The following is a 26,840-nucleotide window of genomic DNA, read 5'->3' as shown; positions in this document are numbered from 1 at the left end:
TAATAGCTGAATCAATTTTAAATTGGAACTCTTACTTGGTTACTGAAGTAAAGATGAATTCGCCATTTTTATATCTCAAAGTACATACATACATATGGTCACGTCAATATCCCTTGCGGGGTAGACAGAGCCAACAGTCTTGAAAAGACTGAATGGCCACGTTCAGTTTTTTGGCTTAATGATAGAATTGAGATTCAAATAGTGACAGGTTGCTAGCTCATCGACTATAAAAAATCCCAAGTTTTTAAGTCTATCCCTTAGTCGTCTTTTACGACATCCATGTGATAGAGATGGAGTGGTCCTCTCATCACTCATCTCAAAGTAAGGAAATAGTTTGTTCATTAAGTGCTAGCTTAGGTATACCCGCGGCTCCGCATGCGCGATATTAGCGCCACTTACAAAAGAATACTTACACGTTTTTCGCGAATCCCACGAGAACGCCAGAATTTACCGGGATGACAGGTACCCTGTTTTCTCCACTCTTAATATCCTTAAAATCTTGACTATAGGTATGCAAAATTTCAAGGAAATTGGTTGAGAAATAACGCGCAAAGATATTCCAAACAAACTTACCCACTTTCCCATTTATAATATTACTTAGGATGCAAAAAAAAATTAGATTTTACTCGTGATAATAATAAGCGAAGCCAAGTATGCATTTTCCTTATTCTAGTTTGGTAACACTTAAGTTAGGTACATAGGTATTTGTGGTAAATTCGTGATACTTAAATCTTGGGTTCATAAAAACATCCACCCATCACACGTCTATAAGATCGGACAAGGTCAAGTTTAGAATCGCGGCTCAGATCGACAGCACAAAACAAAAATATGAAAGAGCGCTGCCTTTTTTGCGCCAAGCGTAGTAGTCATTCACCTCAGTTTTTTTCTACGGAATCGCTCACATCACGACGACTCGCATACCAACGCAGGTAACGACGTTTACACAACACATTGTATATAGGTAAAATTATTGTAGAAACACACTTTTTACAATAATACCAGCAGATAGGTTCAAGTGTTTGAGAAACATGGACATTCAGGCAATTGGATGAAAATGATTTAATATGGATTAGCTTTCCTTGGTGCCGTGTGAATAAGACCACTGCAACTCGTTCCCATGGATGTCGTAAAAGGCGACAAGGCTTACAAACTTGGGTTTCTTCTTTTAGGCGATGGGCTAGCAACCTGTCACAATTTGAATTTCAATTCTATCATTAAGCCAAACAGCTGAACGTGGCCTGTCAAAACCCACCCGAAAGGGATATAGACGTGATTATATGTATGTATGTTTATAGGTTTCCTTGCAAATTTCGCAAAGACGGGGATTGCTTCGTGTACACCTGACTCAGCCACTCCATGATCGTGATCAAGGCGCACCCCGGGCTTCGCTCCAGAGGTCAGATAGAACTGGCACTAACGCCAGGAAACCAATGAAGTAGTTAAATTCGAGTGGAAACATTGAAACAGCTGATTTACAAAATATTACTCATTTATTCACTTAACGACTTACAACTAAATAAGCATCTATATCACACTTGATTTTAAAATATAATCAGTATTTTACACTTGAACTTATCCTAAAATGGCCAGCACGTGGAATGAAGATATTATATAAAATTTAGCTACATACATTTCATTACATAACCGCATTTTGAATTGGCAGCCAAGCCACTAATTTCTCTATGGAATGAGTGTTGGTGTTAACACTTGATTAAAGTAGGTAAAGGTTATCATAAGATGCTAACGATAAGAATATCACAATATTACATGTTTGGAAAATAACATAAAAGCTGACTTAGTCCAATTTTCAATAAACAATGCAATTTCGGGGGCTATTCTTGAAATTGGTGACTCACAAAGTCGAATGCAAAAGTACATACGAAATTCAGATATCGAACTTATAAACCCAATTTCAAAGCAGCCTTAAACGCAACTAATAATTAAATGACAATACAAAAATGCAGATAAAAACTATTTTAAAAGATTTACAATATAAAATGGCGGTCTGAAACTAAAATCATTAATACAATTGCAAAATTAAAATCTTTATACACGGAAGTATTAAAGTAGAAAATATGCGAGGAGTTTACATTAAACGAGTGGGTATGAGGCGGCGGAGGCGATTCCGCAGTGGTTGTTGCGGTTGCGCGCCATCTTGATGTAGCCCAGCTCCCCCCACGAGCGGCCCCAAGAGTTCTTCACCAGCCAGTAGTCCCCACCTTCCTCGTCGGTGCCGTAGCCTACGACTAGTACCTGGGAAAAGATTAATATATATTAGAATAGACAGACACGTGAATTGAAACATAATGGTCTGCACAGATATGCTTGCCGGTCAGAAAAACCTTCACCTCTGTCGACATTTCATATATGTCGTAGTGGTTATTCTCAGGGAGGGCCCACCAGAGTATGAAAATAGTAGTATACTATACAAGATGACAAACAGAAACAAATTAATTTCTCATGAGACATCATGCTGCCGCGGTCTCCCCTGCGCCCCACTTAGGCGCGCGCGCCCCTAAACTAGTCCTAATAAAGGTTGTTATTCTATGGATTTTTAATTTATCTCTCGTTGAGATAAAACGTCTCAGGAAGAGTTATGAGAGATAATTTCCACACTCAGATTCACAATGTTAACAGAAACAGTTGAAAAAAAACTGTGATCCCTTCCTAATTAAAAAAAAAAAAATCCTCACCCCATGGTCCAAATTGTCCGATGTGCAGTCCTCATCATAGTAAACTCCTGAGGAATAAAGCTGGAAGCTCTCATGGGAAGCGTCGATTGCCACAGACACGGGGCCCACGGTGGCCACGGCCGCCATCAGCTTCTCCTCGTCTCCCTGGGGAACGTCCACGAAGCCAACGTCTTCGGCACCAGAGTTCTTAGGGTTGTACCTGGTGGTGTATGTTAAATTTATAGTCAAAATCAAAGTTGTAGTTTTAGTACTTCAACTTGGGCGAGATGAGTCATTTCGATCGAAATTCATGTGAGTCACTCATTTTGGAAATAAACCACTTGTTTGTGCTACTGTTTTGTATCCAATATTTTACCAGATTCTGCTCCGATAGAGAGACCAGGTAGACGGGTAGAACCAAGTCATCCAGAGTGTCAAACTGACCTGCACTTGTCATCGACAGCTTCATACGGGTAGGTCTGCTCCGTGTCGATGCCGCCATTGTCCTTGATGTATTTGAAGGCGTTGTCCATCAGTCCGCCGTTGCAGCCGTTGTTCCCGTACGCTTGGGAGCAGTCGATCAGGTTCTGCTCCGACAGGGAGACCAGGTAGCCGCTGCGGCGGAAGTGCTGCGCCTCGAGGGCTCCAGTCTGTGACAAAAAAAGATTATGTAGATTAATAACCGCCGTCTTCCGATGAAGCGAAGGAAGTATGCAGTGGTCGTGGCAAGTGGAAAGAGGTAGTCTGTGCCTACCCCTCCGGGAGAGAGGCGTGATTTTATGTATGTATGTATTTCCGCCGTGTGTTCCCCGGCACACCGTATCTTTCCCGTGATGTTAAAGGCGACTAAGTGATAGTCTTGTTAAGCTTGGAATTCTTCTTGATCATAATCATAATCATTTATTCCTTGAATATGGTTACAATATAGGTCAAAAGGTTGACAAAGATTGGGTGATTAATAAACTAATTTACCATCTTATTACATCTATTTCCAGGAGGGGCAGGCAGAGACTTCATCACGATCCCTGCATACTTCTTTCTTTTTCTTTTAATTAAGTTAAATTGCTGCCATTTTTACAGATATCTTTACTCACAGATTTTGATCTGCCCATTATAGGGTGGGTTTCTAATAAAGAATCTCAATACCTGAAGTTGAAGAAATTATTTATAAATTTTCTAATCTGCCTTTACGCTTTCCCATTAAGCAATCGTTCTATCTTTCATGTAGCGAAAACAACGTGTGCAATGTAATGCAACGTACACTCACATGTAGATGTAAAAAGAGATTTTATAACAAAACAATACAACTATGATTTATTATCAACTTCATTATTTTCCTTTGTTTATAAAGTTTTCCAAACATTTATAGATATCACAGATAGTTATCTGATTAAACCATTAATTAATGACAATGACGTCACTCTCATGGGTGAATCAAATAAATACAGTCATGTCTATTTCCTATGCGGGGTAGACAACAGTCTTGAACAGACTGATAGACCACGTTCGGCTGTTTGGCTCTGAATCAAATATCTTTTAATTTTCAAAAGGACGTACAAGTTTTCCAAATAGTGTTGTTATGAGGAAAAAATGCATTTTATCGATAAAATAACATCTGTTGTTTTTTCGCAACACAGACTGCTTCAGCTGAGTCATTACGATTCGCTATAATTCCAATATTGTGAGACCACATTACTCATCTAGTTCGCAGCTGTTTTCAATACTTATTTGTATAAATCTATTATATCTAGATATAAGTGTGTTAAAACAATATTTATTGGTATCAAATATTTACATAGAAAGTTTTTGAGTACTTAAACTTCGCCGTGTGGTTCCCGGCACCAATAGAAAAAAGAATAGGACCTTTCCATCTCTTTCCCATGAATATCGTAAAAGGCGACTAGGGGATAGGCTTACAAACTTGGGATTCTTCTTTAAGGCGACGGGCTAGCAACCTGTCACTATTTGAATCTCAATTCTATCTTAAAGCCAAATAGCTGAACGTGGCCTATCAGTCTTTTCAAGACTGTTGGCTCTGTCTACCCCGCAAGGGATATAGACGTGATTATATGTATGTATGTATTATATGTAAACAAAAATCATGTAATCTGGTGACGGTTGAACAATAATATGTTCGCGTAACACAATCTATGTATATGTGAGAACAAGTGACCTTTGCCCCATAATGACCCACAATCAAGTCAGCTGACTTCAGTCATGTGACGACGCTATCATCAATAATATTTATACAAACCAAATTAATAATTCATGATGCAATATGTTGATAAACAGTGAGATGTGACGAATTAAGTATTTGAGTGTTTATGGTAAACGTAGTTAAATGCGTGTAATAATTATGTCTCAATCCCGTGGATGACGTAAAAAACGACTAAGCGATAGGCTTATAAACTTGGGATTCTTCTTTTAGGCGACAGACTAGCAACCTGTCATTATTTAAATCTCAACTCTATCATTAAGCCTTACAGCTGAACGTGGTATCAGTCTATAAAGACTGCTTGCTCTGTCTACCCCGCAAGGGATAGACATGATCATATGAACGAATGAATAATTAAGTAATTATTTTTGATTGAAATAAAGAAAGAACTGTGAGGGTAGTTATTTATTTTTTCTAATATTTCAAAATAGACTAGAATAGATTTATTTTCAAAATTGGATACAAGGTATCACTTATTGACGTCACATCACCTAAATCATAACTACTATCGCTTCCAAACCGCACGTGTAGAAGAAGCGGCGGAACAAACTACACTGCAGCAATAAAAAAGACAAAAAATATAGGTAGGAATGTGTGGCAAGTGAAAAGATGTCTCTGTTTACCCGTAGAGAAGCTATTTTATTTCACAACATAGTATAAACAAAGTCGCTATTTTAGTCTGTTTGTCTGTATGCTTAAATCTTTAAAATTACGCAACGGGATTTGATGCGGTTTTTTGTAACAGGTAGAGTGATTCAAGAGGAAGGTTTTTATGTATAATAACATTTATAATTTTGCACCCGTGCGAAGCCGGGGCGGGTCGCTAGTATTTATATAAAACAGGGATGTGCATCTGTTTATTGGCCATCTGGCCCTTCAATGCATTATCAATAAAACTTTTAATGTGAATAACAATACGCCCCGATACATAAAAATGAATCACTGCTATTGAATGCGTGCACATTACGAGTCTGCCGATAAAAAGATAATCGTGTTATGTATAAGTATTAGAGTTTCATTGCATTATTGTGTTGATACTAACATAATGCTGGTTTGGTGAACTATGGAAACTGATGGAAAGCTGTATGAGAACAGCTTATTATACCTATATAACCATACAATAAAGTTCTACATTAAAAACATGGGTTTTGTTAAAAAAATAAATACCTCAATGGCATAAACAAACTGTGACATTACAGTGTAAATGAATTATTGGGACCACTTATCAAATACTAGCTGTGCTCGCGACTTCGTCCGCGTGGAATAGTTATTTTGAGCATCTTTGAAGCCCTAAAGGATGAGTAATTTACCACGTTTTTTTTTTCACATTTTCCATTATTTCTTCGCTCCTAATAGCTGCAGCGTGATGTTATATAGCCTAAAGACTTCCTCGATAAATGGTCTGTTCAACTTTCTATATATTTAATCTACGAGTCTATTCTAAATGTCTATGACTTCATCACTAGTTATCTACTGTCTGCGGGTGATGAGATGGATTCTACCCTAGAGTTAGAAAAAGATGACTTATGCAACATGATGCAAAATAAGGACATGTGCAACAATTTTTTTTTTAATTTTGCCAACTGTCTTGTTTAAGACGATTTTCCTTCAAACCTTTAGTCAAGCACAAGAAAATTTTATCTATTGCAGTAATGAACAACATTGAGTAAGGACGAGTATCGAGGAAAATTATGGAAATAATCCATTGGACAATGGACGGACAATCATAATCATCGTGTTTGTATTTGTTAAGTGCTGTGACCACGCTGTGACCATGAATCTGTCTACCCTGTGTTGCGTGTACGAAAATCGGTCAAATAAAATCTAGTTAATGGTGGGTATTTAATTTAAGGTAAGAAAAAAAGAATAGGACAACTCCATCTCTTTCCCATAAATGGCGTAAAAGGTGACTAAGGGGTATGCTTATAAACTTAAGAATTTTTTTTAGCGATGGGCAAACAACCCGTCACTATTTGAATCTCTATTATTAAGCAACACACCTGAACGCGGCCTGTTAGTCTTTCAAGACTAACAGGCCGCGTATTGGCTCTGTCTACCCCGCACGGGATATAGAAGTCACTATATGTATGTATGTATTATTATTTAAAGCAAAAAACAAGCAGTTAACAAATACTAATAAAGAACATACCGTGCTGAAAGACCAGCATGAGCCGCATTTCCCCTGATCCTTGACCTCGGTGACGGCGCCCTTCTTCCTCCAGTCCACCTGGTCCGGCAGCTTCACGTTGGCCGGGGGCAGGAAGGTGGCACCCTTCACACTGCCACCCTTGCTGTATAGCAGACCTTTGGTGTGTCTGGAGACAAAGGTGTTTGGTTATTTACATACATATATAAGGAATAGAATAGAATAGATTTATTTTCAAAATTGGATACAAGGTATCACTTATTGACGTCACATAACTTAAATCTAATTATAACTACTACGGCTTCCAAAGCGCATGTGTAGAAGAAGCGGCGGAACAAACTACACTGCAGCATTTTCATAGGACGTCAATTTACAAATATAGATCTCTTAAATCTAAATCGTGGACGAATGCATGTATGAAGGTCACGTCTATATCCCGTGTAGGGTAGACAGAGCTAACAGTCTTGATAACATCGATAGGCCACGTTCAGCTTAATGAAAGAATTTAGATTTAAATAGTGACAGGTTGCTAGCCCATCGCCTAAAAGAAGAATCGTAAATTTATAAGCCTATCCCTTAGTCGCCTTTTAAGACATCCACGGGAAAGAGATAGATTGGTCCTATTCTTTTTTCTATTAGTGCCGGGAACCACACGGCACAATTGAGAGTATCCTTGTAAAATATCATTTAGAAAGAAAATAATTTATTTCAAAGAGTGTGGCTGTAAAATGCAGTCGAGATAAGTTTTAACAAGATTTACGATAGATTGTTTGTTCATTGTTTCTTGTCACGTTTCGATGAAGCCACATAGTATATAGTTAAACACTTTAATCGATACTTATTTACGTCAACATTTCCTAGCAAGTGGCATGGATTAAATTCTTTTTTAGAAAATTAGAATTTTTTTATGCGCAGTTGTTCATAATGAATAATGATTAATGAAATACAAGCGTAATAACTTTTACAGTTGTTACCGCTTCTTCTACACTGACGCCTTGGAAGCGGCAGTAAACTTAGTTTTAAGTTATTTATTAGACGTCAACCAATGTTGTTAAACCAAAAGATTTGACAATTAATAAGCGATATAAAGTATCCTATTATAATGAATAAAAATTTGGAATTTTGAATTTGAATTTTCTAAATTATTTCACAGAAATCTTGAATTTTCAACAAGTTTTAATTTGGCATTCCGTTTAATTTTATTAAACCAATTAACCATAACATTTCTTTTTATTTTTTTTTATTTTTTTTATTTTATTTATTAAAGACCAACAGCTTACAATATTAATAACAAGTTAACAGTTATACAAAACGAAAAGCCAATTTACAGGTCTTACTGTTAGAATTTGATTAGTTATTACAAAGGACGAACATATTTTATACACGCTATTGATAACTTAATTAATACAGATGCAAGTGATAGTTATTATTAAGTAAGGTATGGTAGTTAGATAAGAGCATTTTACATACAAATTAATAAAGAGTATAATAAAAAGTGCATTTATTGGAGCATATGTTCATAAAGCAACCGCTTTGCAGACACTATGCTTGTAGTAAACAAGTCAATGTCGACTGTTCTGGAGATACTATTAAAGTTATTACCCACACGCAAGATAAACGAATTTTTGCGATATTTGGTTGATACCACGGGAACAAATATGAGGGGACTGGATCTGAATAACCTCGAGGGAGCAAAAAGTTGAACCTTTGCTAGAAGTTCAGATGAGTCGACGGTACCTGAAGCTATCTTAAGTAAATAGACTAAGTCAGCGACGTCTCGCCGAACCTTTAACGGTATCAGATGATACATACACATGTCTAAATAGCTGTCAGAGTTAAAGATAACTTTTTGGCGGAAGCATAGATACCGAATAAACTTCCTCTGGATACTCTCAATGCGATCTATGTATTGATTGTATCCGGGATTCCAGACTTGAGAGGCATACTCCAGGTGAGGACGAACGTAGGTACAAAACAGTACTTTTATTGTTTTGAGGTCCTGAAATGACGATGCACATCTCAGAACGAAGCCAAGCGCTTTGTATGCTTTCAAAACTATCTTGTCAATGTGTGTGTCAAATAACAATTTCGAATCGTGATGTACACCAAGATCACGTACACTTGATTTCTATTCTAATACTACGTTTGGATAAATTGTCAAGTTGACGTTATTGAAGAAAATGCTGCAGTGCAGTTTGTTACCGCTTCTTTTGCACTGGCGCTTTCGAAGCGGCCGTAAACTTAGCTAAGTTATTCGACGTCAACCAATGAATGGCCATAATAATAAAACAAATTGAATTAAATTTGAATTAAGAATTAAAGTTAGATAACAAGGCTTCAATTAAGTCACGGAACTAAGAGTGTAAAATTAAAAAAAAAAACACATTATACCTACTCCATTTGTCGAATAAAATTTGAAAGACTCACTTGACAGTCCTGTTGAACCCGTTCATGGTCTTGACGAACTCGTGGTGCAACATGTCCGCGTACTTGTTCGGCTTCAGCTTGAAGCTGACGAGGCCCTGCTCGTATCTCTGGTTGTGGCGGGCGATGCGGTGTTTGTTGTCCGCGAATATCTTCATTCGGAACTTGTCTTCCAGTTCGCTCTCGTAATTCTTATTGTGCTCCAACTGTGTGAGAGAGAGAGAGAGAGATTTAGTTATTTGGAATCATGGGATTTAATGTATGGTAACTGGATTTTTGGCGACATCTCTACGCCACATGTCACGACGCTATCAGCCAATAACAGCGAAGAGTCTAAACTGCGCAAGCAAAGATTTCACGGATTGGAGTATATACATATATAACCTCCGAGACAGCATCTCTCGCCGCGGTTCCCCAGGCATAACATTAACATTAAATTAAATATTTAAATAAATAAATATATACAGGACAAATTACACACATTGAGTTAGCCTCGAAGTAAGTTCGAAACTTGTGTTACGAGATACTAACTCAACGATACTATATTTTATAATAAATACTTATATAGATAAACATCCAAGACCCAAGCCAATCAGAAAAAGTTCTTTTTTCATCATGCCCTGACCGGGATTCGAACCCGGGACCTCCGGTGTCACAGACAAGCGTACTGCCGCTGAGCCAAAGAGGCCGGCAGCGAAGAGTCTAAACTGCGCAAGCAAAGATTTCACGGATTGGAGTATATACATATATAACCTCCGAGACAGCATCTCTCGCCGCGGTTCCCCAGGCATAACACCTAGCCTGGCAGAAAATCTTTGTGGCGGTCGAGCCTGAACTATCGCTCTGCTACATAATAATTCCCAACTTTCAGGGTAATGTTTTCTCTCAGATTTTCGCATAAGGGAGTGTGCCTTTCAGTTATTTTGCACGATCGAAATGAATACATAAAATTATTATATTAAAATGCCCGAGTTACTTAAAAATTGCATTACGAATACCTACATAAGAATAGTTTTTCTTTCTATGTAGGTTTAGGTTTAAAGACTTTTATTCTCATTAAGACATAATTTACATCACTTACATGAGAACTTAAAATTATGACATACATTATAATTTGTTCGTTGTCACACTAAAAAAGAACAATACACAATTACCGGTCAAGTTTAGTAAATGGAAACAATGTGTTTGGCTAACTGTTTCTTAAATACTTCGAACGAGTTAATTTTTTTAATGTCAGAGGGTATCTTATTAAAAAGGCGCGCACCTTCGGTTGTTATTGTCGACCGGCCGTAATATTTTGTCCGTGCCTTTGGCAAAATGATGAAGCTCGCGCGTCGAGTGCAGGGGCGCCCAACTTGTTTTCGCTCAGTAAAGTTTATGTTGGTGCGGACTTTATTGGTCATGATTTTACGGATGAGAATGCAAGTATTATATGTATATAATTGTTTAATAGTCATTAGTCTTGTTTCACGATAAATTTTATTAGTTGGTGTTCGAAAGTTATAATTAAATAGCATTTTTATTATTTTATTTTGTAGTGTTTGTAATTTGTCTAGTGTTCAATAAGGGTTCAATTAAATAAAAATACCGTGTCCTAGGCGAACTAAAAAAGAAAAAATTTATTCCTCCATCTTACCAACTAATAACAAAGATAAAAAACCATAGCAACCGAACAATGCCAAAAATCAAAAGAGTCCATAAACTTACAACAAAACTTTATGCTTGGACATTCCGCCCACCATGGACATTATGTCCATAAAACAATGAATGAGATGTTAAAAACATTCACTATGCTATCTTTAAACTTAATGTTTTACTTAACTAAAATCAAATCTTCATAAATGTAACGAAAGTAAAAATAACCAAAAAGAAACTAACCTACTAATTCATAAGAAAAGGTTAATAGAAGTGCATGTGTATCAGTGTAAATGATAAAAAAAATACCACAAATTTCTATTTAGCTATAGGTAAAATACACAACTTTGAGACGGGTCTCTTAATTATATTCCCTTTACATTTTAAAGTAACAACACGCGTAATCTTATCCAACCCAGGGTGCTTTTGAGTTATAACTCCATACAACCATCTCGCAGGGGGAAGATCATCTTCCTTTACTAGTACTATATCACCAATATTTGGTTCTGGCGTTTGATAACTCCATTTGTACCGATGTAAAAATTGTGTAAGATACTCCTGAGACCACCTTCGCCAAAAATCTTGTACCATACGTTGCATAAACTGCCATCGTTTCAAGCTAGTCATGTTTGACGTTTCATAGTTTGCATCTGGTACAAGTACTAATGGTTCCCCAATCAAGAAGTGACCTGGTGTTAAAGGCTCGGGATCATCAGCCGATGAGCTTAAGCTTGATAATGGACGCGAATTAAGACAAGCCTCAATTTGAGATAAGAGAGTACTCATTTCTTCAAAAGTAAGTGTAGAAGTTCCGATTATCCGTCTAAGGTGATATTTAGTGGATTTTACGCCAGCCTCCCATAGTCCTCCAAAGTTGGGGAAATGCGGTGGGATAAAATGCCATTCAGTACCATTTGTAGATAACCAATTCGCTATTTCTGGCAGTAATCTAGACTTTTCTGCAAATAATAAGGACTTCAATTCACGTTCTGCACCCACAAAATTTGTACCATTATCACTAAAAAGCTCTGCGCAATGTCCTCTTCTAGCTACAAATCTTTTAAAGGCAGCAATGAATCCTTGAGCAGTAAGGTCACTTACTACTTCTAGATGGATTGCTCTAGTCACCATGCAGATGAATAAACAAATATACCCTTTATATGCATGATGACCACGCCCTTTGGACGTTCTTATAGCAATAGGACCAGCATAGTCGACGCCACTTCTTTTGAAAGGTCTCATTGGTGTAACTCTGGCTGTTGGCAATTGTCCCATCAGTTGCTCTCTACGTTGACTTGCATATCGAATACAAATAACACAATTGCGAATATAATGCTTTACTTGGTTTTTAGCGTCAATAACCCAGTATTTTGTTCTAAGATGATTGATCATAATTTGAATACCCCCGTGAATAGTTCGTTCGTGCGTATCCTTTATAATTAAGTTTGTTAAATGAGCTTTAGCCGGAAGAATGATTGGATGTCTTTTATTTGCTCTTTCATACTTTTATCTCCAAGTTTTTCTTCGTTTTCTATCCACTTCATTAGATTTTTATCATTGCTTGTCCACTTTTGTAATTCAAACCCTCCTTTTCTAAGCAATTGTTTCATTTCAGTATATAGCTGTTGACCTTCTATAAAATTTTCACATCCTGACATCAAATCATCAACATAAAAGTCTGACAACACTTTTTTTGCAGCTATTGGGAAATGAACACCCTCGTCATAAGCTACTTGACGTAATGAGCGAATTGCTAAATATGGAGCTGACGATGTACCAAATGTAACTGTCAAAAGTCGATAATGTTGCACCTCAGAAGCAGAATCTTCACGCCAAAGAATACGCTGAAAATCAACATCTTCTGAAGATACACGAACTTGACGATACATCTTCACAATATCAGAAGAAATACATACAGGATGTGCCCGCCATCTCATTAAAATATGTCTCAAGTCATCCTGTAATGTGGGACCAACCAATAAGTCTTGATTTAAAGAAACACCGTTGGATCCTGGGCACGATGCGTCAAAGACAATACGTACTTTTGTTGTACTTCTATCGTTGCGCACCACAGCAAAATGTGGTAAATAAAAACCTTTGGAGCTTTTATGTTCTTCAGGTGGAATAATCTCCATATGATTTAGACTGAGATATTCAGCAAATACCTCTGCATATTTTTCTTTCAAATCTTTCTCCTTGTCTAATTTACGTTCTAATGAATATAATCTTCTAAGTGCTATTTCTTTTGAGTTTCCATTTAAGCATTGTGGACTGTATTCTTTGAATGGCAGCTTCACTATATAACGACCAAAAGAATCCCTTTTAGTCGTGCTTGAATATATTGATTCACATAGCTGTTCCTCTTCCGTTAAATGTTTCTTTGCTTTAACTAACGAAGGTTCGGCTTCTATTTCCCAAAATTTCCTCAAAAGCTTATCATCTTCTTCTATCTGAACATGCATAGTCACATTTGTATTACAAATAATCGTCCCAACATCTTCACCTTCATCAGTTTCTCCGGATATTATCCATCCCAGAGATGTATTTTGCGCTATAAGGCAACTGTTAGAATCTTTAACTAGGCCCTGCTTTATAATTTGACTGTACACCTTTGCACTGAGCAAAAGATCAATTTTATTGGGAGTAGCAAAGGTAGGGTCAGCCAACGACAATTGTGTAAACTTTGGACACAATTGAACTGCCACTCTCTTACTAGGAAGACAGTTGGTCAGTTTGTCTAACACATGAGCTTTTACTCGAACAACAAAATTGGTATCAAGAAGTGATTGCAATTGGATAAAAACTATATACTTAGAAACCACTGAAGGGCTCCTGTCACTTCCTAATACCGAAACATTACTTTTGCTTGCAATTTTCTTCAGTCCAAGTAATTGAACTGCAGACTCCGTTATAAACGAAGCCTGTGAACCCTGGTCTAACATTGACCTAAAAGTAATGTTTGCTCCTGTTCGAGATTGAATTTTAACTAAAGCAGTTGCCAGCAATACCTGAGATTGAGCTTTAGAGCAACAGCCTACTACAACATCATTGGAATCGCCTTGTATGACTACTGAGGACACAGCTTCGGCCCCATCCGATTGATTGGTATTTGTATCGCTTGAGTCATCAATCGACGGGACTGCTGAATTGGAATGAAGTAGAGAATGATGTTTCCTGGAACATATTCGGCATCTAGTTGACATGCGACATGAAACTACGGAATGGCGTGGACCTAAACAGTTAAAGCATAAACCCTGGTTTTGGACAAAATTGCGACGTGTATCGACATCATCTCTCGAAAACTTTTGGCATGTATATAATTTATGGTTTTCGGTACAATATGGACAACTTAAGGTAGTGGTGACATGAAGAGCTTTAACATTGTTAAAAGAGTTACGGCTGAATGTCTTATTAACACTATTTTTACTATTTAAAAACTCGAATGCGTGAAATCTGTTCTCTAAAAACTGTTGAAACAGATTCCACGATGGCAATTCTTGAGATGAGCTACTGACAGCTAATTCCCACTGTTTTCTAGTTTCTATATCTAACTTTAAACTTAAAATATATATTACCATTATATCCCATTCTTTTACATTAATACCTAATTGTTTCAAAGCATTAAGACATTCATTACTTGTGTCTAATAATTCTTTTAAGGCACTCGATGACTCAACAGTAATGTTTTTTTGACTCATAAATCGCGACAAAATACAACTAGCCAAGTACTTTTTATTGTTATATCTGTTTTCTAATTTGTTCCAACATATCATATAATTTTCCCCGGTAATAGGCACATGCCGTAGCAGCTGCTCTGCTTCACCTGATAAGTGGCTCTTAAGATAGTGAAGTTTCTGCACTTCATCGAGTGTCTTATTGTTATGAATTAGCGAAACAAATAAGTTATAAAAGCTAGTCCATTCCGAATACTGGCCGCTAAAAATTGGTAACGAAATTTTGGGTAACTTTATATTGGAAACATGTTGAGAGGCATCGGACGTCTCATTATCTGATATACTTGCGTAATTATTTTTCAACGTGCACAGCATTTCTTTTAAATCCGATTTATATTCAATGTAAGCATCTTCAGTTGACGAATACAAATCTTGAGTGTGATAATCAGATTCTTCCAACTCATTTGGTTTACACTCTTCAATTATTCTTCTATGGGTGGAATAAAAAGATGACCACAATGTATCAAGAATCTCTAGTCTCGTCTCCACATAAGAGCTGGTAAGTCTATCCTTGGGAGTCTTTTTAAAATTACGCCTTGCTTTAGAGAGACTAGAAATAGTCTCATACTGAAGCTTAAACAACGAACTCATCTTATATGTGCACTTTTAGACAATCTCTATAGGTATCTATTATTTTCCCCTTTATAGAAGATTCAAGATACAGATTACTTACAGATTTGTCACCACATTAAATAAAACTGCATTTTCTATCGGTTGATAAGTATTGATACCTTCACGCTTTGATGATATAAAACACATCTGTTTCATTGGGTTCATGCTATGAGGCAATAGTGAAATATCCGCCATTAGATGCTTCCGTATGTCGCTTGCGGAACTAGGCCGCAATCCGGCGATAGGACCATGTTCAATAAGGGTTCAATTAAATAAAAATACCGTGTCCTAGGCGAACTAAAAAAGAAAAAATTTATTCCTCCATCTTACCAACTAATAACAAAGATAAAAAACCATAGCAACCGAACAATGCCAAAAATCAAAAGAGTCCATAAACTTACAACAAAACTTTATGCTTGGACACTAGTCTAGTTTTAGCAGCACTTCCCCAAACTTCTATAAGATAAGATAGGTGTGGTTTTATTAGAGCATTGTAAATGGTAAAAAGAAGTTTACGTGGTATATATCGAATATTTATTCGGAGGGATGCATGGAGCGAAATAAATTTGTTTATTAATTTTTTGATATGAGTATTCCATGTTAAATAAGTATCCAATTGGAGGCCAAGGTATTTTTCTGAAGTTTTTTGTTGTATAGGTTTGTTGTTAATTGTAAGAGGTGTGAAAGTGGGTATTGGTTTATTTTTAGTACGTACTTAATTGAATTGATATACATTATACCTACCAAGTCTCAAATTACGACCTTGTCTAAGTACAACGCGTGATTATTGCAATCTATTTACCTACATACGATCACAAACATTACTCATTCGATCCGATGAGGCAAATCAATTTGCGAACCTTCTCGATTTAATTAAAAAAGGTCATTATTGCTTCTGTTGCTGTACGTATATTTACGCGCAAAAAAATAAAAATAAAAAGCAATTTAGCTAGTTGTTTCTCTTGTACCTTATTCGCTTCGGTTACGCCCACCAGCTATACATACATACATACACACACACAGAGTGACATAATCATACCTACATCGATTTAACGTGGTCGCGCTATCGCACATTATGCGACTAAAGATTATTTATCCCCAGTATTGGTAGGTACTTTAGTTTTCCTGTTTGGTAAATGGCATCAGTAGCAACTTTTCCGACATTCTTAACCATACAAACTGGAAATGAAAACTCGCATTGCATTTTTAACTAGATCTCTGTAGAACAGGAGTTTAATTAACTTTAACCTTAATTTGATCAAGCTACCGGATATAAAACAAATGAAATAGACAATACGGAACAGGAAATAGAAACTGCGATCAACTTGTCCATAATGAGTAATTTAATTCTGAACACGTAATGGCGTGTGCTGCCGTATGAAGAGAACAGTGTGTATATTTACAATTTAGAAAAATGTTTATTTTTACTTTAACTAAGTTCTTTGTTTTAAGATATATTTATGTAATGCTAATAAACTTTTATTCATTAATTAATTCATGTAAAGGATGATCTCAAAAACAACAAGGCTTTGTGCTAAGTATATTTAGTGTGTAGTATAATAGTGTAGTGTATAGTAAAATACAATATTTGATTAACATGACTTTGCATTTATTAACATTCGGAATTTAATTTATAATTAATTACATTTAATTTATTTTTTGTACCATAATCTAATATTTTGTACAATTTTAAATTGCAAACCTCTTTTCTAAAATATTATAAAAAATATGGTATGGTATTATTTTAGTTTAAGTCACTTATAAAAGCGCTGTACCGATTTTGATATTAAGCACAAAGATAGACTAGACCTGGAAATAAGGTGGCTGTGATATGCAACAAATGGTCAATTACAGTTCAATTGATTCCAATCTGATTTCAATAAGTTTAACTTGTAATAACTGTTTACCTTGAAGGTGTTCCACTCCTCCTTGACCAGGTCGAAGAAGGAGACGGCCGAGACCGCCGCCACCAGGCACGCCAGCACTGCGATGCTCCTCATTTTGATATACTGTGGGTATTCATACTTAAGTTAAAGAACTTAGAAAAGATTTATTTTCATAATTGGAAGCACTTATTGACATCTCATAAATTATTTCTACTACCGCTTCCAAAGCGCATGTGTAGAAGAAGCGGCCGTACACACTACACAGCAGCATTTTCACCAGACATCAATTGACAAATATAAATCTCTTAAATAGTGCCGTGTGGTACCAATAAAAAAAATAATAGGATCACTCCATCTCTAATAAAAAAGGCACGAATTATGAGTCCAATTCACAGCAAATTTCTTTTATTAAAAAACTTATTTACTTTAATTAATTGTACCTAGTTAAAAGCAAAAGAAATTCTTATGACTTCATAATTTGTATTTTCTAGTGTGAAAACATGTCAGGTTATTTACATAGTTAGGCACCTACCATAAGGGCCACCCTTTTCGCCAAAAGAGAGATCGCCATTTAAAAAATATATACATATAATCACGACTATATCCCTAGTGGGGTTGACAGAGCCAACAGTCTTGAAAAGTCACATTCAGATGTTTGGCTTAATGATAGAATTGAGATTCAAGTAGTGACAGGTTGCTAGCCCATCGCCTAAAAGAAGCATCTCAAGTTTATAAGCCTATCCCTTAGTTGCCTTTTACGACATTCATGGGAAATAGATGGAGTGGTTCTATGCTCAATACTATTCAATAGCTAGTTCTTGTTTGGCATGGGGATTTCTATTCCTGGATAATTTTCTCCTGGGAATTTCCCTTTCTTTTGGGGCCTTCTAGCGCGGGGCCTTTTAAAAACTACCTACCTTACTAAAACTACTAAATCGAATGACGATTGTAGCACAAACTTATTATAAACTTTTTTCAAAGTACCTATGTACTAATTACTTATTTATCTTGTTCTTAATGGTTTCATGGGTATAAAATAAACCCTTCATTATATAAATCTGTTGTGATTTATCTTCCTACATGCCCTCATATTTTTTGCCTACTGAATGACGCAATACTAATCGTTTGTAGGAACTCTGCAATTAGTGTTTAAATTAGTAGTTTACAGTATCTAATTCATAGTACACATCTGATTAATAATGAAGTTTAAAGACTATCACTACGCAGTAGCTAAGTTTGCATGAATCGACAGTTTGTGGACGACACAAAGAAACCACACAAAGGCAAACCCACTCGAACTAAATAACAACATTCTAATTTGCTCTGGTAAATTACCTTCACGTTGTTAATGTAAGAGAGATTTTAAAGAAATTAAATAACTTACATTTAATAGTACAATGTTGCAGGTCGACGACTCCTAACAATAATATTTATTTCAAAGTCACTAGGTTCACGTCACGCTCTGAGGACAGCTCGATTGTTTATGCGGGGCGGGAGCGAGCGAGAACGAGAATGGAACAGAGCGGGAATGCGATGAATGAAATGACCGATGACCCGCTGTGGAGCAATCGTGAATCAATGCGAATGATAAAAGGAAGTTGTAGTGATGTACGAAGTAACGAATCGAAAATAAGCGGTTTAATTTCCAAAGAAGTTACTAGCACTAGCTAGTAGAATATTTATAGTAACTATACTAGATTCCTACGTTCTGACTTCGTTTACCATGTTACTGCTTTCGCACAAATTCTTTTAAAAAATCGGTTAGGGCTGTGCTGGGGTATACAGCCGTTGGTTCCACGCGAAACGTCAATGTTAGCGAATCGCTTTTTAAGTAAAAGATTAAAATTAATAACAACAGGATTGACAGTTTGCTTAAAGTAATTTAATTAAAAACAATAGATACATAAAAGAAACATAAATTAACACCAAAAAATTTCAAGTACAGGTGCGTCTTTATCCCTTACGGAATAGACTAGAATAGAATAAGATTATGGTAATGTTTTTACGTTTATGTGTTTTTTCACTCGACTAATGATTGGCAGTATAGTCTTTGACCTTAGCCTGTTCCATGCGGACGAATCTAAGCAAAAAAACGTGTTTTTTTTTTGTTTTGATTTTACTCTGAGTTTTTTAATGTTGCATGACAGAATTGACAGATGACAGCGACAATGGTTGTAAACGTCGTTCCATCATCAGTCACGCTCGATTTTTCAATTTCTTTGTTTTTTGTGAGGTTATAATTTGAAAGAAGAAAATAATATATAGAACTCATTTATCTTTTAAATGTCTAAATTAACAATGACGAAAAAAGATGAGAATGATAAAAAGAATTCCAAGAAAAATAAGATCCGCCTTTACAAACCGAAAAAGAAGAAGAGTACCGAGGAAGGTGCAGCAATACAATATTTGCAGGCGCAGTATGAAAAAGTATGGTGATTTTATTTTTACACCCATTATTGCAGAAGATTTGCAGGCATTTACTTTATTTATAGTAACATTAGCTACTTTCGATCTTAATGATAATTCTTACCTTTTGCTTTACAGATAGTACCAGATGAAATAAAAACATTCAAAGATTTCCCAATCTCCCAAAAGACATTGAAAGGCCTGAAAGATAACAACTACATTATTCCGACAGAAATCCAACGACAGGCAATTGGTTACGCACTTCAGGGCAAAGATATTCTGGGAGCTGCCAAGACCGGCTCTGGGAAAACATTGGCTTTCTTAGTTCCGATACTCGAATTGTTATTTTGTAAGAAATGGACACGATATGACGGGGTTGGAGCCATTGTCATTTCTCCAACAAGAGAATTGGCCTATCAGATATATGAAACCTTAAGGAAAATAGGACACTACCATGACTTCTCAGCTGGCCTGATAATTGGAGGTCAAAATCTCAAGTTTGAAAGGAAGCGAATGGATCAAATAAATATTTTAATTTGCACACCTGGACGATTACTTCAACACATGGATGAAAATCCTTTATTTAACTGTCATCAGATGCAAATCTTAGTGCTGGACGAGGCTGATAGATGTTTGGACCTGGGTTTCGCACAAGCAATGAATGCTATTATAGAAAATCTTCCAACAGAAAGGCAAACCCTATTGTTCTCAGCAACTCAGACTAAATCTGTCAAAGACCTAGCTCGGCTCAGCTTGTCATTCCCGACATATGTGGCTCCACATGAACAGGCTGATACAGTCACTCCAGAGTCATTACAACAAAGTTATATTGTGTGTGATTTGGATGAAAAGATGGCCATCCTTTGGTCATTTATAAGAAACCATTTGAAGCAAAAAGTTTTAGTGTTCATGGCTACTTGCAAACAAGTCAAATACACCTACCAGTTGTTCTGTAAACTCCGACCTGGTGTCAGCCTGCTCGCTCTTTATGGATCACTTCATCAAGAAAAAAGAGAAAAAATTTACAATGAATTTTGTAGAAAATCAAATGTAGTTTTGTTTGCTACAGATTTGGCTTCACGTGGATTAGATTTCCCCAGAGTTAACTGGGTGATTCAGATGGATTGTCCTGAAGATGTGGAGACATACATTCACAGAGCCGGCCGCACTGCACGTGGGGTGTTTGGCAAAGGTGAAGGTCTGCTAATGTTACTACCCCATGAAGAGAAAATAGTTGAAGATTTAAAGAAAAGCAAAATTCCTATTAATAAAATAGCTATAGATCCATCAAAAGTTGTATTGCCCGAGAAAAAAATTGAAGGTTTAGTGTCTTTCAATTCAGACCTGAAAAAGAGTGCTCAGAGAGCATTTATTAGTTATGTCAGATCTGTCTTCCTCATGAAAAATAAGGATATTTTTAATGTACAACTATTGGATACAGATGCCTATGGAAGATCTTTAGGATTAGTTGTTCCTCCAAGCATAAAATTCCTGCACAGAAATAATAAGAATGTAATTGAGACTCAAAAAGAAAATGATAAAGAAGATGATGACCTCATAGATAAATTGAATGCTGCAGGTAAAATACCTGGTGACAGTGAATCAGATCATGATAACGATATAGTAATAGAGAATACAGATGATTTAAAAGAAATTAAAAAGAGACACAAGAAAAAACTAGAGAAGTTTGAATTTCATAAAAGTGATGTTGATCACGACAATTTCATTCAAGTCACGAAGTTAGATGTAAATGTTGAAGGTGATATTGTAGAACCACAAGAAATTGATTCAATTAAGAAAACAAAATCATTGTCTGAAGAGGCTGTTGTTAGAAATATGCTTAAAAATCAAGTTAATGTTAACACTAAAGTGAAGTTCACAGAAGAGGGAGACACAGTAGAGAGAGACACAGTAGAAGATGAGACAGAAGATGTGAAGTCCTATTTTGGAAATCAAATTGAGAATGAGAATATACAACCTGGGCTTTATTTAGAGAAAACCAAAGAAACGGTGCAGGAGGAAGACAAGGTCGATAAGATGCAGTTTAGAGAAAAAGTGCAGACAAAGCATAGAGAAAAGAAGAGGAAATTGAAGAATAAAAAGAAAGAAGATGTAGGTGAAAAGGATGACTTTGGATCACAGTCTGAATCAGATGGGCCGGATCTCTCATGGTTGCCGGACCCTGACCAAGTGTATGGAAAGGCTGACGGCAGTGATGAAGAATCTGATTATGACGGGAGGGATATATCAGATGATGACGAGTCATCTGAAGAGGAGGAAGAAGAGTTCTACAGGTAATTTTTAAAGTCTACTATTCTTTTATTTACTTATTCTCACATTTAATTTTCCTGCCATTTAATAAGGAAATGTTTCTCATAAAAGTTTCATACATTTATGAGAAACATTTCCTTATTAAATAGCAGGAAAATTAAATGTGAATTTGATTTTGGTTCAAAAATATGTAGTACCACTACATTAATATCTATGTAAATGGGTGACTGCATTTTTTTTTTATTTTAGAACTTTGAAATTTTATTGGTAATTAATATAAAAGATATTGATAATCATGATTGATTGCAGGCCTACAAAGCGGAAACTCCTAGAGAAGAACAGCATCCCGCCGGAGAGTGTGGTCCCGCGGAAAATCAAGAAGGTGGAAGATATCTCGAAAACACTCTCCGTGCAAGAGGCAGAGGCGCTGGCCATGCAGCTTCTACAGAAAAAGTAGTTTATATGTACTTAGTGTAATGTTAAAATAAATGTTTCTTTTATATACTTGTGTGTTTAATTACGTAAAAAAGAAAAAAAAAAACTTTATATGGAGATGAATGCCTCTTATAGGACGCATCCGAGTATAAATTTATATACTCGGATGCGTCCTATAAGAGGCGCCCGAGACTTGTCTATCATCCAAGTAGTAAATACTTAATAGTTATGCTGCCTATTGTGTCATGCGGTGCGATACTTTATAGGACCATATCTTCAATTTCTTATATCAGCGTCAAGGAAATACGCACTTGTACGGCAGGAAAAAAAGTTTTAAGCCTTTTATTCCGTAACAATCAGCACTACTAAAAAGCAGATGTGTATTACACTTTGTAGACAGTCAGCTCGTACTCGCTACAGAAATAAAAAAATCTACTACTAATCTTTCATATTTTTTGATGATGCAATATTTTTGATAACCGTAGTTTTTATACAGTTTCATATGGCAATGGCAATTCTGTTCCTCGCTGTCAGAAATAAAACTGATCGTTGCATTTTTATCGGATAATCGCTAAAAAACTAGAGAAATAATAATTTTTCTATGGATTTAGTGTAAATTAACAATTAGTACTTATTAATTTTAATTATGTTTTGGAGCGGTAACTATATTGTAGTACGGGAGTTAAATTTTCTCCTCAAAGAAGAGGTGCGTATTATGGTGAAGAGTGGTTATGAGTGGACGAACTATTATTTATTTCTGTAATATCGTTGAAACTCGTAATTATTTAAGAGTGTGAATGTTTTGAATTATATGTGGATTCGTCGACAGTCGTGTTTTCATCATAAACATTGGGTTTGTTGCAGAATGTGACTCTGAGTCAAGTGTTGGAGGCAGATGACATCCTGCAGGAATGCAAGGGGGATAACAAGAACCTGATACAATTGTGAGTGTTCAAATAGCTTGCAGGCAGAGCCTCAGGAGCCACTTAGAATTAATCCTCTATATATTTTGCTGCTAGTAAAATCAAAACAAATAGTATCATAAAACTATGAATCATCTGTTATTTGCAAGAGAAGTGCTTTGTTGATGTCATGATTAGGTTAACTGAGAGTGCTTATCTAGAGTTGTAGTACAAATCAGGAACATGCTTTCTAATCAAAGCTGTATATTGGGCGCTATATCTTTATTGATGTTGCCTAGTGCTTAAGTAATTTATATGATGACAACCAATGTTGTGAAATCAAAAGATATGACAATTATTAAGTGATGTTCAAAATTTCCAATAATAAAATTTAAAATAATGTAGCTGTATACAAAAATTGTGGCAAATGATAAGATTCAGCTGCCCACCCCTCTGGGGCGCATGCAGCTGTGATTTTGTGATGCCATTACATCTGTAACATTTTACAGCCTCACGCGGCCCGACATATTGGCAGAGCTGATCACGCTGATCACAGAGGAGCCCCCACAGAATGTGGAGCTCACATCACAGTACAGGCTGGCCAGCATCGCTTGTGAGGTAACAAATCTTTATCAAACATAGATTTTTGCTATAAGAAACAAAAACAAATAACATCTGACAATAAAAGAACAATAACTTTTTATTATTACTTATTCCGACTTCTTTAAACCCCCGCAGGTGTTGACAAGCGACCTAGCCACTCTCAGCGACAAGTTGTCCATGGACGTGACGCAGATGAACCGCCTTTGCGACTTCATCACAAAGGAACCACCGCTGAACCCACTGCTGGCATCCTACTTCAGCAAGACCGTGGAAATGCTACTAGAACGGAATACTAAACAGGTCATTAGTTTATTTTTAAAATGAAAAATCACCTGCGTCATGAACTTTATGGGATGGGTAAGAAATGTTTAAATTCGCGTCAGGACTCGTGACCTGATCGAAAATCCGTAAGACTGCGCAGGGCGGCGCGAATTTGTGTTTGTGTTACAAAGTGCCACGTGTAAATTCACAATCATGCATAATTATTTCATATACATGCATTTAAGAGTTCAAAGAAGATTTTTTTTTATTTTGTTTTGGCAAATAAATAAATTCCTTCAAAAGTAGTGTGTCGCAATAAAATTTAATTTCTCTCAGGACTGGTACTTGTATCACATCGTATGCCTTCGCGTGCTGGACTTCTTCAAGTCTAGGAAGGACTTCCTTCCAAACTTGCTGAGACACATGGCCACTTCAGCCATTGCGGACACCTTCAAATACTTCATCCGCCTTGATGACCTGTTCAACAAGATTGTTATGGAGGTCAGTTTTATTGATATGATTCATTCCGGATTTCCTGGTGGAATTGTTTTTTTTTTTCTCTGTCGGTCATCCAGGTTATAATCATAACCTATCTGATCGTCATTCTGAATTGGGTAATTAGATTTTTAGGTATGAAGAAAAAGACATGAGTAGCAGGAAACTCTTTATAAATATGTGAAATCACAAGGGGTAGGTAGAGACTTCATCTTTCCTCTTGTCATGATCCCTGCACACTTGCAAGCTCGTCTGTTTCGGGTACTTTTGACCTGACCTTTTACCTGAATGACCGGATTTGATCAAGAAAGGCCACCCTCAGCTGTTTGACGTAAAGATAGAACTGATATACAAATAGTGCTTGCTAAGCCATCGCCTTAAAGAGGAATCCCAAGTATATAAGCTTATCCCTTTGTCGCCTTTGCGAAATCCATGGGAAAGAGATGTAGTGGTCCTATTCTTTTTGTTGGTTGATGCCCGGAACCACACGGCACCAAGATCAAGAATACTACGCCAAAATTGTATCAGGGCTTTTAAAAATTTTAATTTAATATTTTTTGTTGTTTTGCCAGTGGTTCGAGGAGCACCAGCTGCTGGAGAGCCTCATCCAAGTGGTGTGCGGCGGGTACCTGCCCGAGGATACTGACGACGAGTTGACTAACCATAACCACACAGGTATGAACCATTATCTAATCGTGAAATAGCTGGTCAATCTGGCTGCTGGTAGTAAACTCAGAAAACCATCGACGAAATAACAAATACACCAAAAAAACAAAAATAGGTGGAAGTAAAAATGCTAAATAAAAAAACCCATCAAAAAGAATACTAAACTAAAAAAAAATAAGTAGTTGTTGGGTCAGGGTTGGGGTTGGGACATAGGGTTCCACTTACGATTACGGCATAACGAACAGTCCGGCGCTCGCCAACTGAGCCATCTCGTACAGTGATCGAGTCGTCGAAATTATCGATCTCTAGCGGCCATTTTGTATGGTAAAATAAAAAATTTTTGGATGAAATTATGGGAAAAACAAATATACCACTGTAGATGGATGGATGCAGGTCACAGCTAGAGTTTAATTTTTTTTCAACGAAATTGTCAGTGTCATTTTCGAGAACGCGAGTACAAATATATATATGAATATACAAATATTGCTCGTTTATTAGGATAGGGTAAGCTATCCAAACATGGTCTTTTGCCAGTAGGCAAGTAGGGTGACTCTGGCTGGCCTCCATCTTGGTGCCAATCCTTTATTTCTATAATTTAAACAACTATGTTTTTAAGAAAAATATTTATTGTCTTTATATTGACCAAGCTGTGAATTTACGCGATATAAGAAGCTATCCCAACTATAACTTTTGTCTGTAGGAAAGGAGACTGAGAAGGGCGACTCTGGCCAGCCTCCGCGGCGGACTCTCAGCCGCAAGCTGCAGGCGGCGGCCGCCGGCAACGCGGCCGCGCTGCTCTGTGACATCCTGCTGTGCGGCGACGCGCGCTCCAGGACGCAGGAGACGCTGGTGTGACACGTCACATTATTGACACACACACACACACACACACACACACACACAACGCGGCCGCGCTGCTCTGTGACATCCTGCTGTGCGGCGACGCGCGCTCCAGGACGCAGGAGACGCTGGTGTGACACGTCACATTATTGACACACACACACACACACACACACACACACACAACGCGGCCGCGCTGCTCTGTGACATCCTGCTGTGCGGCGACGCGCGCTCCAGGACGCAGGAGACGCTGGTGTGACACGTCACATTATTGACACACACACACACACACACACAACGCGGCCGCGCTGCTCTGTGACATCCTGCTGTGCGGCGACGCGCGCTCCAGGACGCAGGAGACGCTGGTGTGACACGTCACATTATTGACACACACACACACACACACACAACGCGGCCGCGCTGCTCTGTGACATCCTGCTGTGCGGCGACGCGCGCTCCAGGACGCAGGAGACGCTGGTGTGACACGTCACATTATTGACACACACACACACACACACACACACACACACAACGCGGCCGCGCTGCTCTGTGACATCCTGCTGTGCGGCGACGCGCGCTCCAGGACGCAGGAGACGCTGGTGTGACACGTCACATTATTGACACACACACACACACA

At 37.2% G+C, this 26,840-nt stretch overlaps 3 protein-coding genes across 6 annotated transcripts in view; 2 read left to right on the top strand and 1 right to left on the bottom strand.

Moving 5' to 3' along the window:
- Positions 1–1,471: 1,471 nt before the first annotated feature.
- Positions 1,472–18,866, bottom strand: LOC106134099 (cathepsin L). Its single transcript, XM_013334059.2, has 7 exons — positions 18,709–18,866; positions 17,346–17,447; positions 9,461–9,663; positions 7,037–7,202; positions 3,117–3,322; positions 2,694–2,892; positions 1,472–2,253 (listed from the first exon to the last, which is right to left on the bottom strand). Exons 2-7 carry the CDS (start codon positions 17,436–17,438, stop codon positions 2,092–2,094), a joined length of 1,029 nt encoding a protein of 342 aa, XP_013189513.1. The 5' UTR covers positions 17,439–17,447; positions 18,709–18,866; the 3' UTR covers positions 1,472–2,091.
- Positions 18,867–19,483: 617 nt separating this feature from the next.
- On the top strand, positions 19,484–22,505 carry LOC106134087 (probable ATP-dependent RNA helicase DDX10). Its single transcript, XM_013334045.2, has 3 exons — positions 19,484–19,751; positions 19,869–22,024; positions 22,311–22,505. Exons 1-3 carry the CDS (start codon positions 19,608–19,610, stop codon positions 22,456–22,458), a joined length of 2,448 nt encoding a protein of 815 aa, XP_013189499.2. The 5' UTR covers positions 19,484–19,607; the 3' UTR covers positions 22,459–22,505.
- A 447-nt stretch (positions 22,506–22,952) lies between these two features.
- LOC106134080 (serine/threonine-protein phosphatase 6 regulatory subunit 2) overlaps positions 22,953–26,840 on the top strand; it is a 30,873-nt gene continuing 26,985 nt past the window's right edge. For all 4 annotated transcript variants that reach the window (XM_060945491.1, XM_060945489.1, XM_060945490.1 and 1 more), the window contains exons 1-7: positions 22,953–23,142; positions 23,301–23,380; positions 23,848–23,956; positions 24,077–24,241; positions 24,539–24,703; positions 25,270–25,372; positions 26,064–26,212. In XM_060945491.1, the coding sequence (XP_060801474.1) occupies positions 23,083–23,142; positions 23,301–23,380; positions 23,848–23,956; positions 24,077–24,241; positions 24,539–24,703; positions 25,270–25,372; positions 26,064–26,212 (831 nt within the window). In that variant the 5' untranslated portion in view covers positions 22,953–23,082. The remainder of the gene's footprint in view (positions 23,143–23,300; positions 23,381–23,847; positions 23,957–24,076; positions 24,242–24,538; positions 24,704–25,269; positions 25,373–26,063; positions 26,213–26,840) is intronic.

This window comes from Amyelois transitella, chromosome 8, assembly GCF_032362555.1.
Source record: "Amyelois transitella isolate CPQ chromosome 8, ilAmyTran1.1, whole genome shotgun sequence".
Classification (NCBI taxonomy): Eukaryota; Metazoa; Arthropoda; class Insecta; order Lepidoptera; family Pyralidae; genus Amyelois; species Amyelois transitella.
The sequence above is the reverse complement of the archived record's forward strand: the minus strand, read 5'-3'. Positions and strand labels throughout refer to the sequence as shown.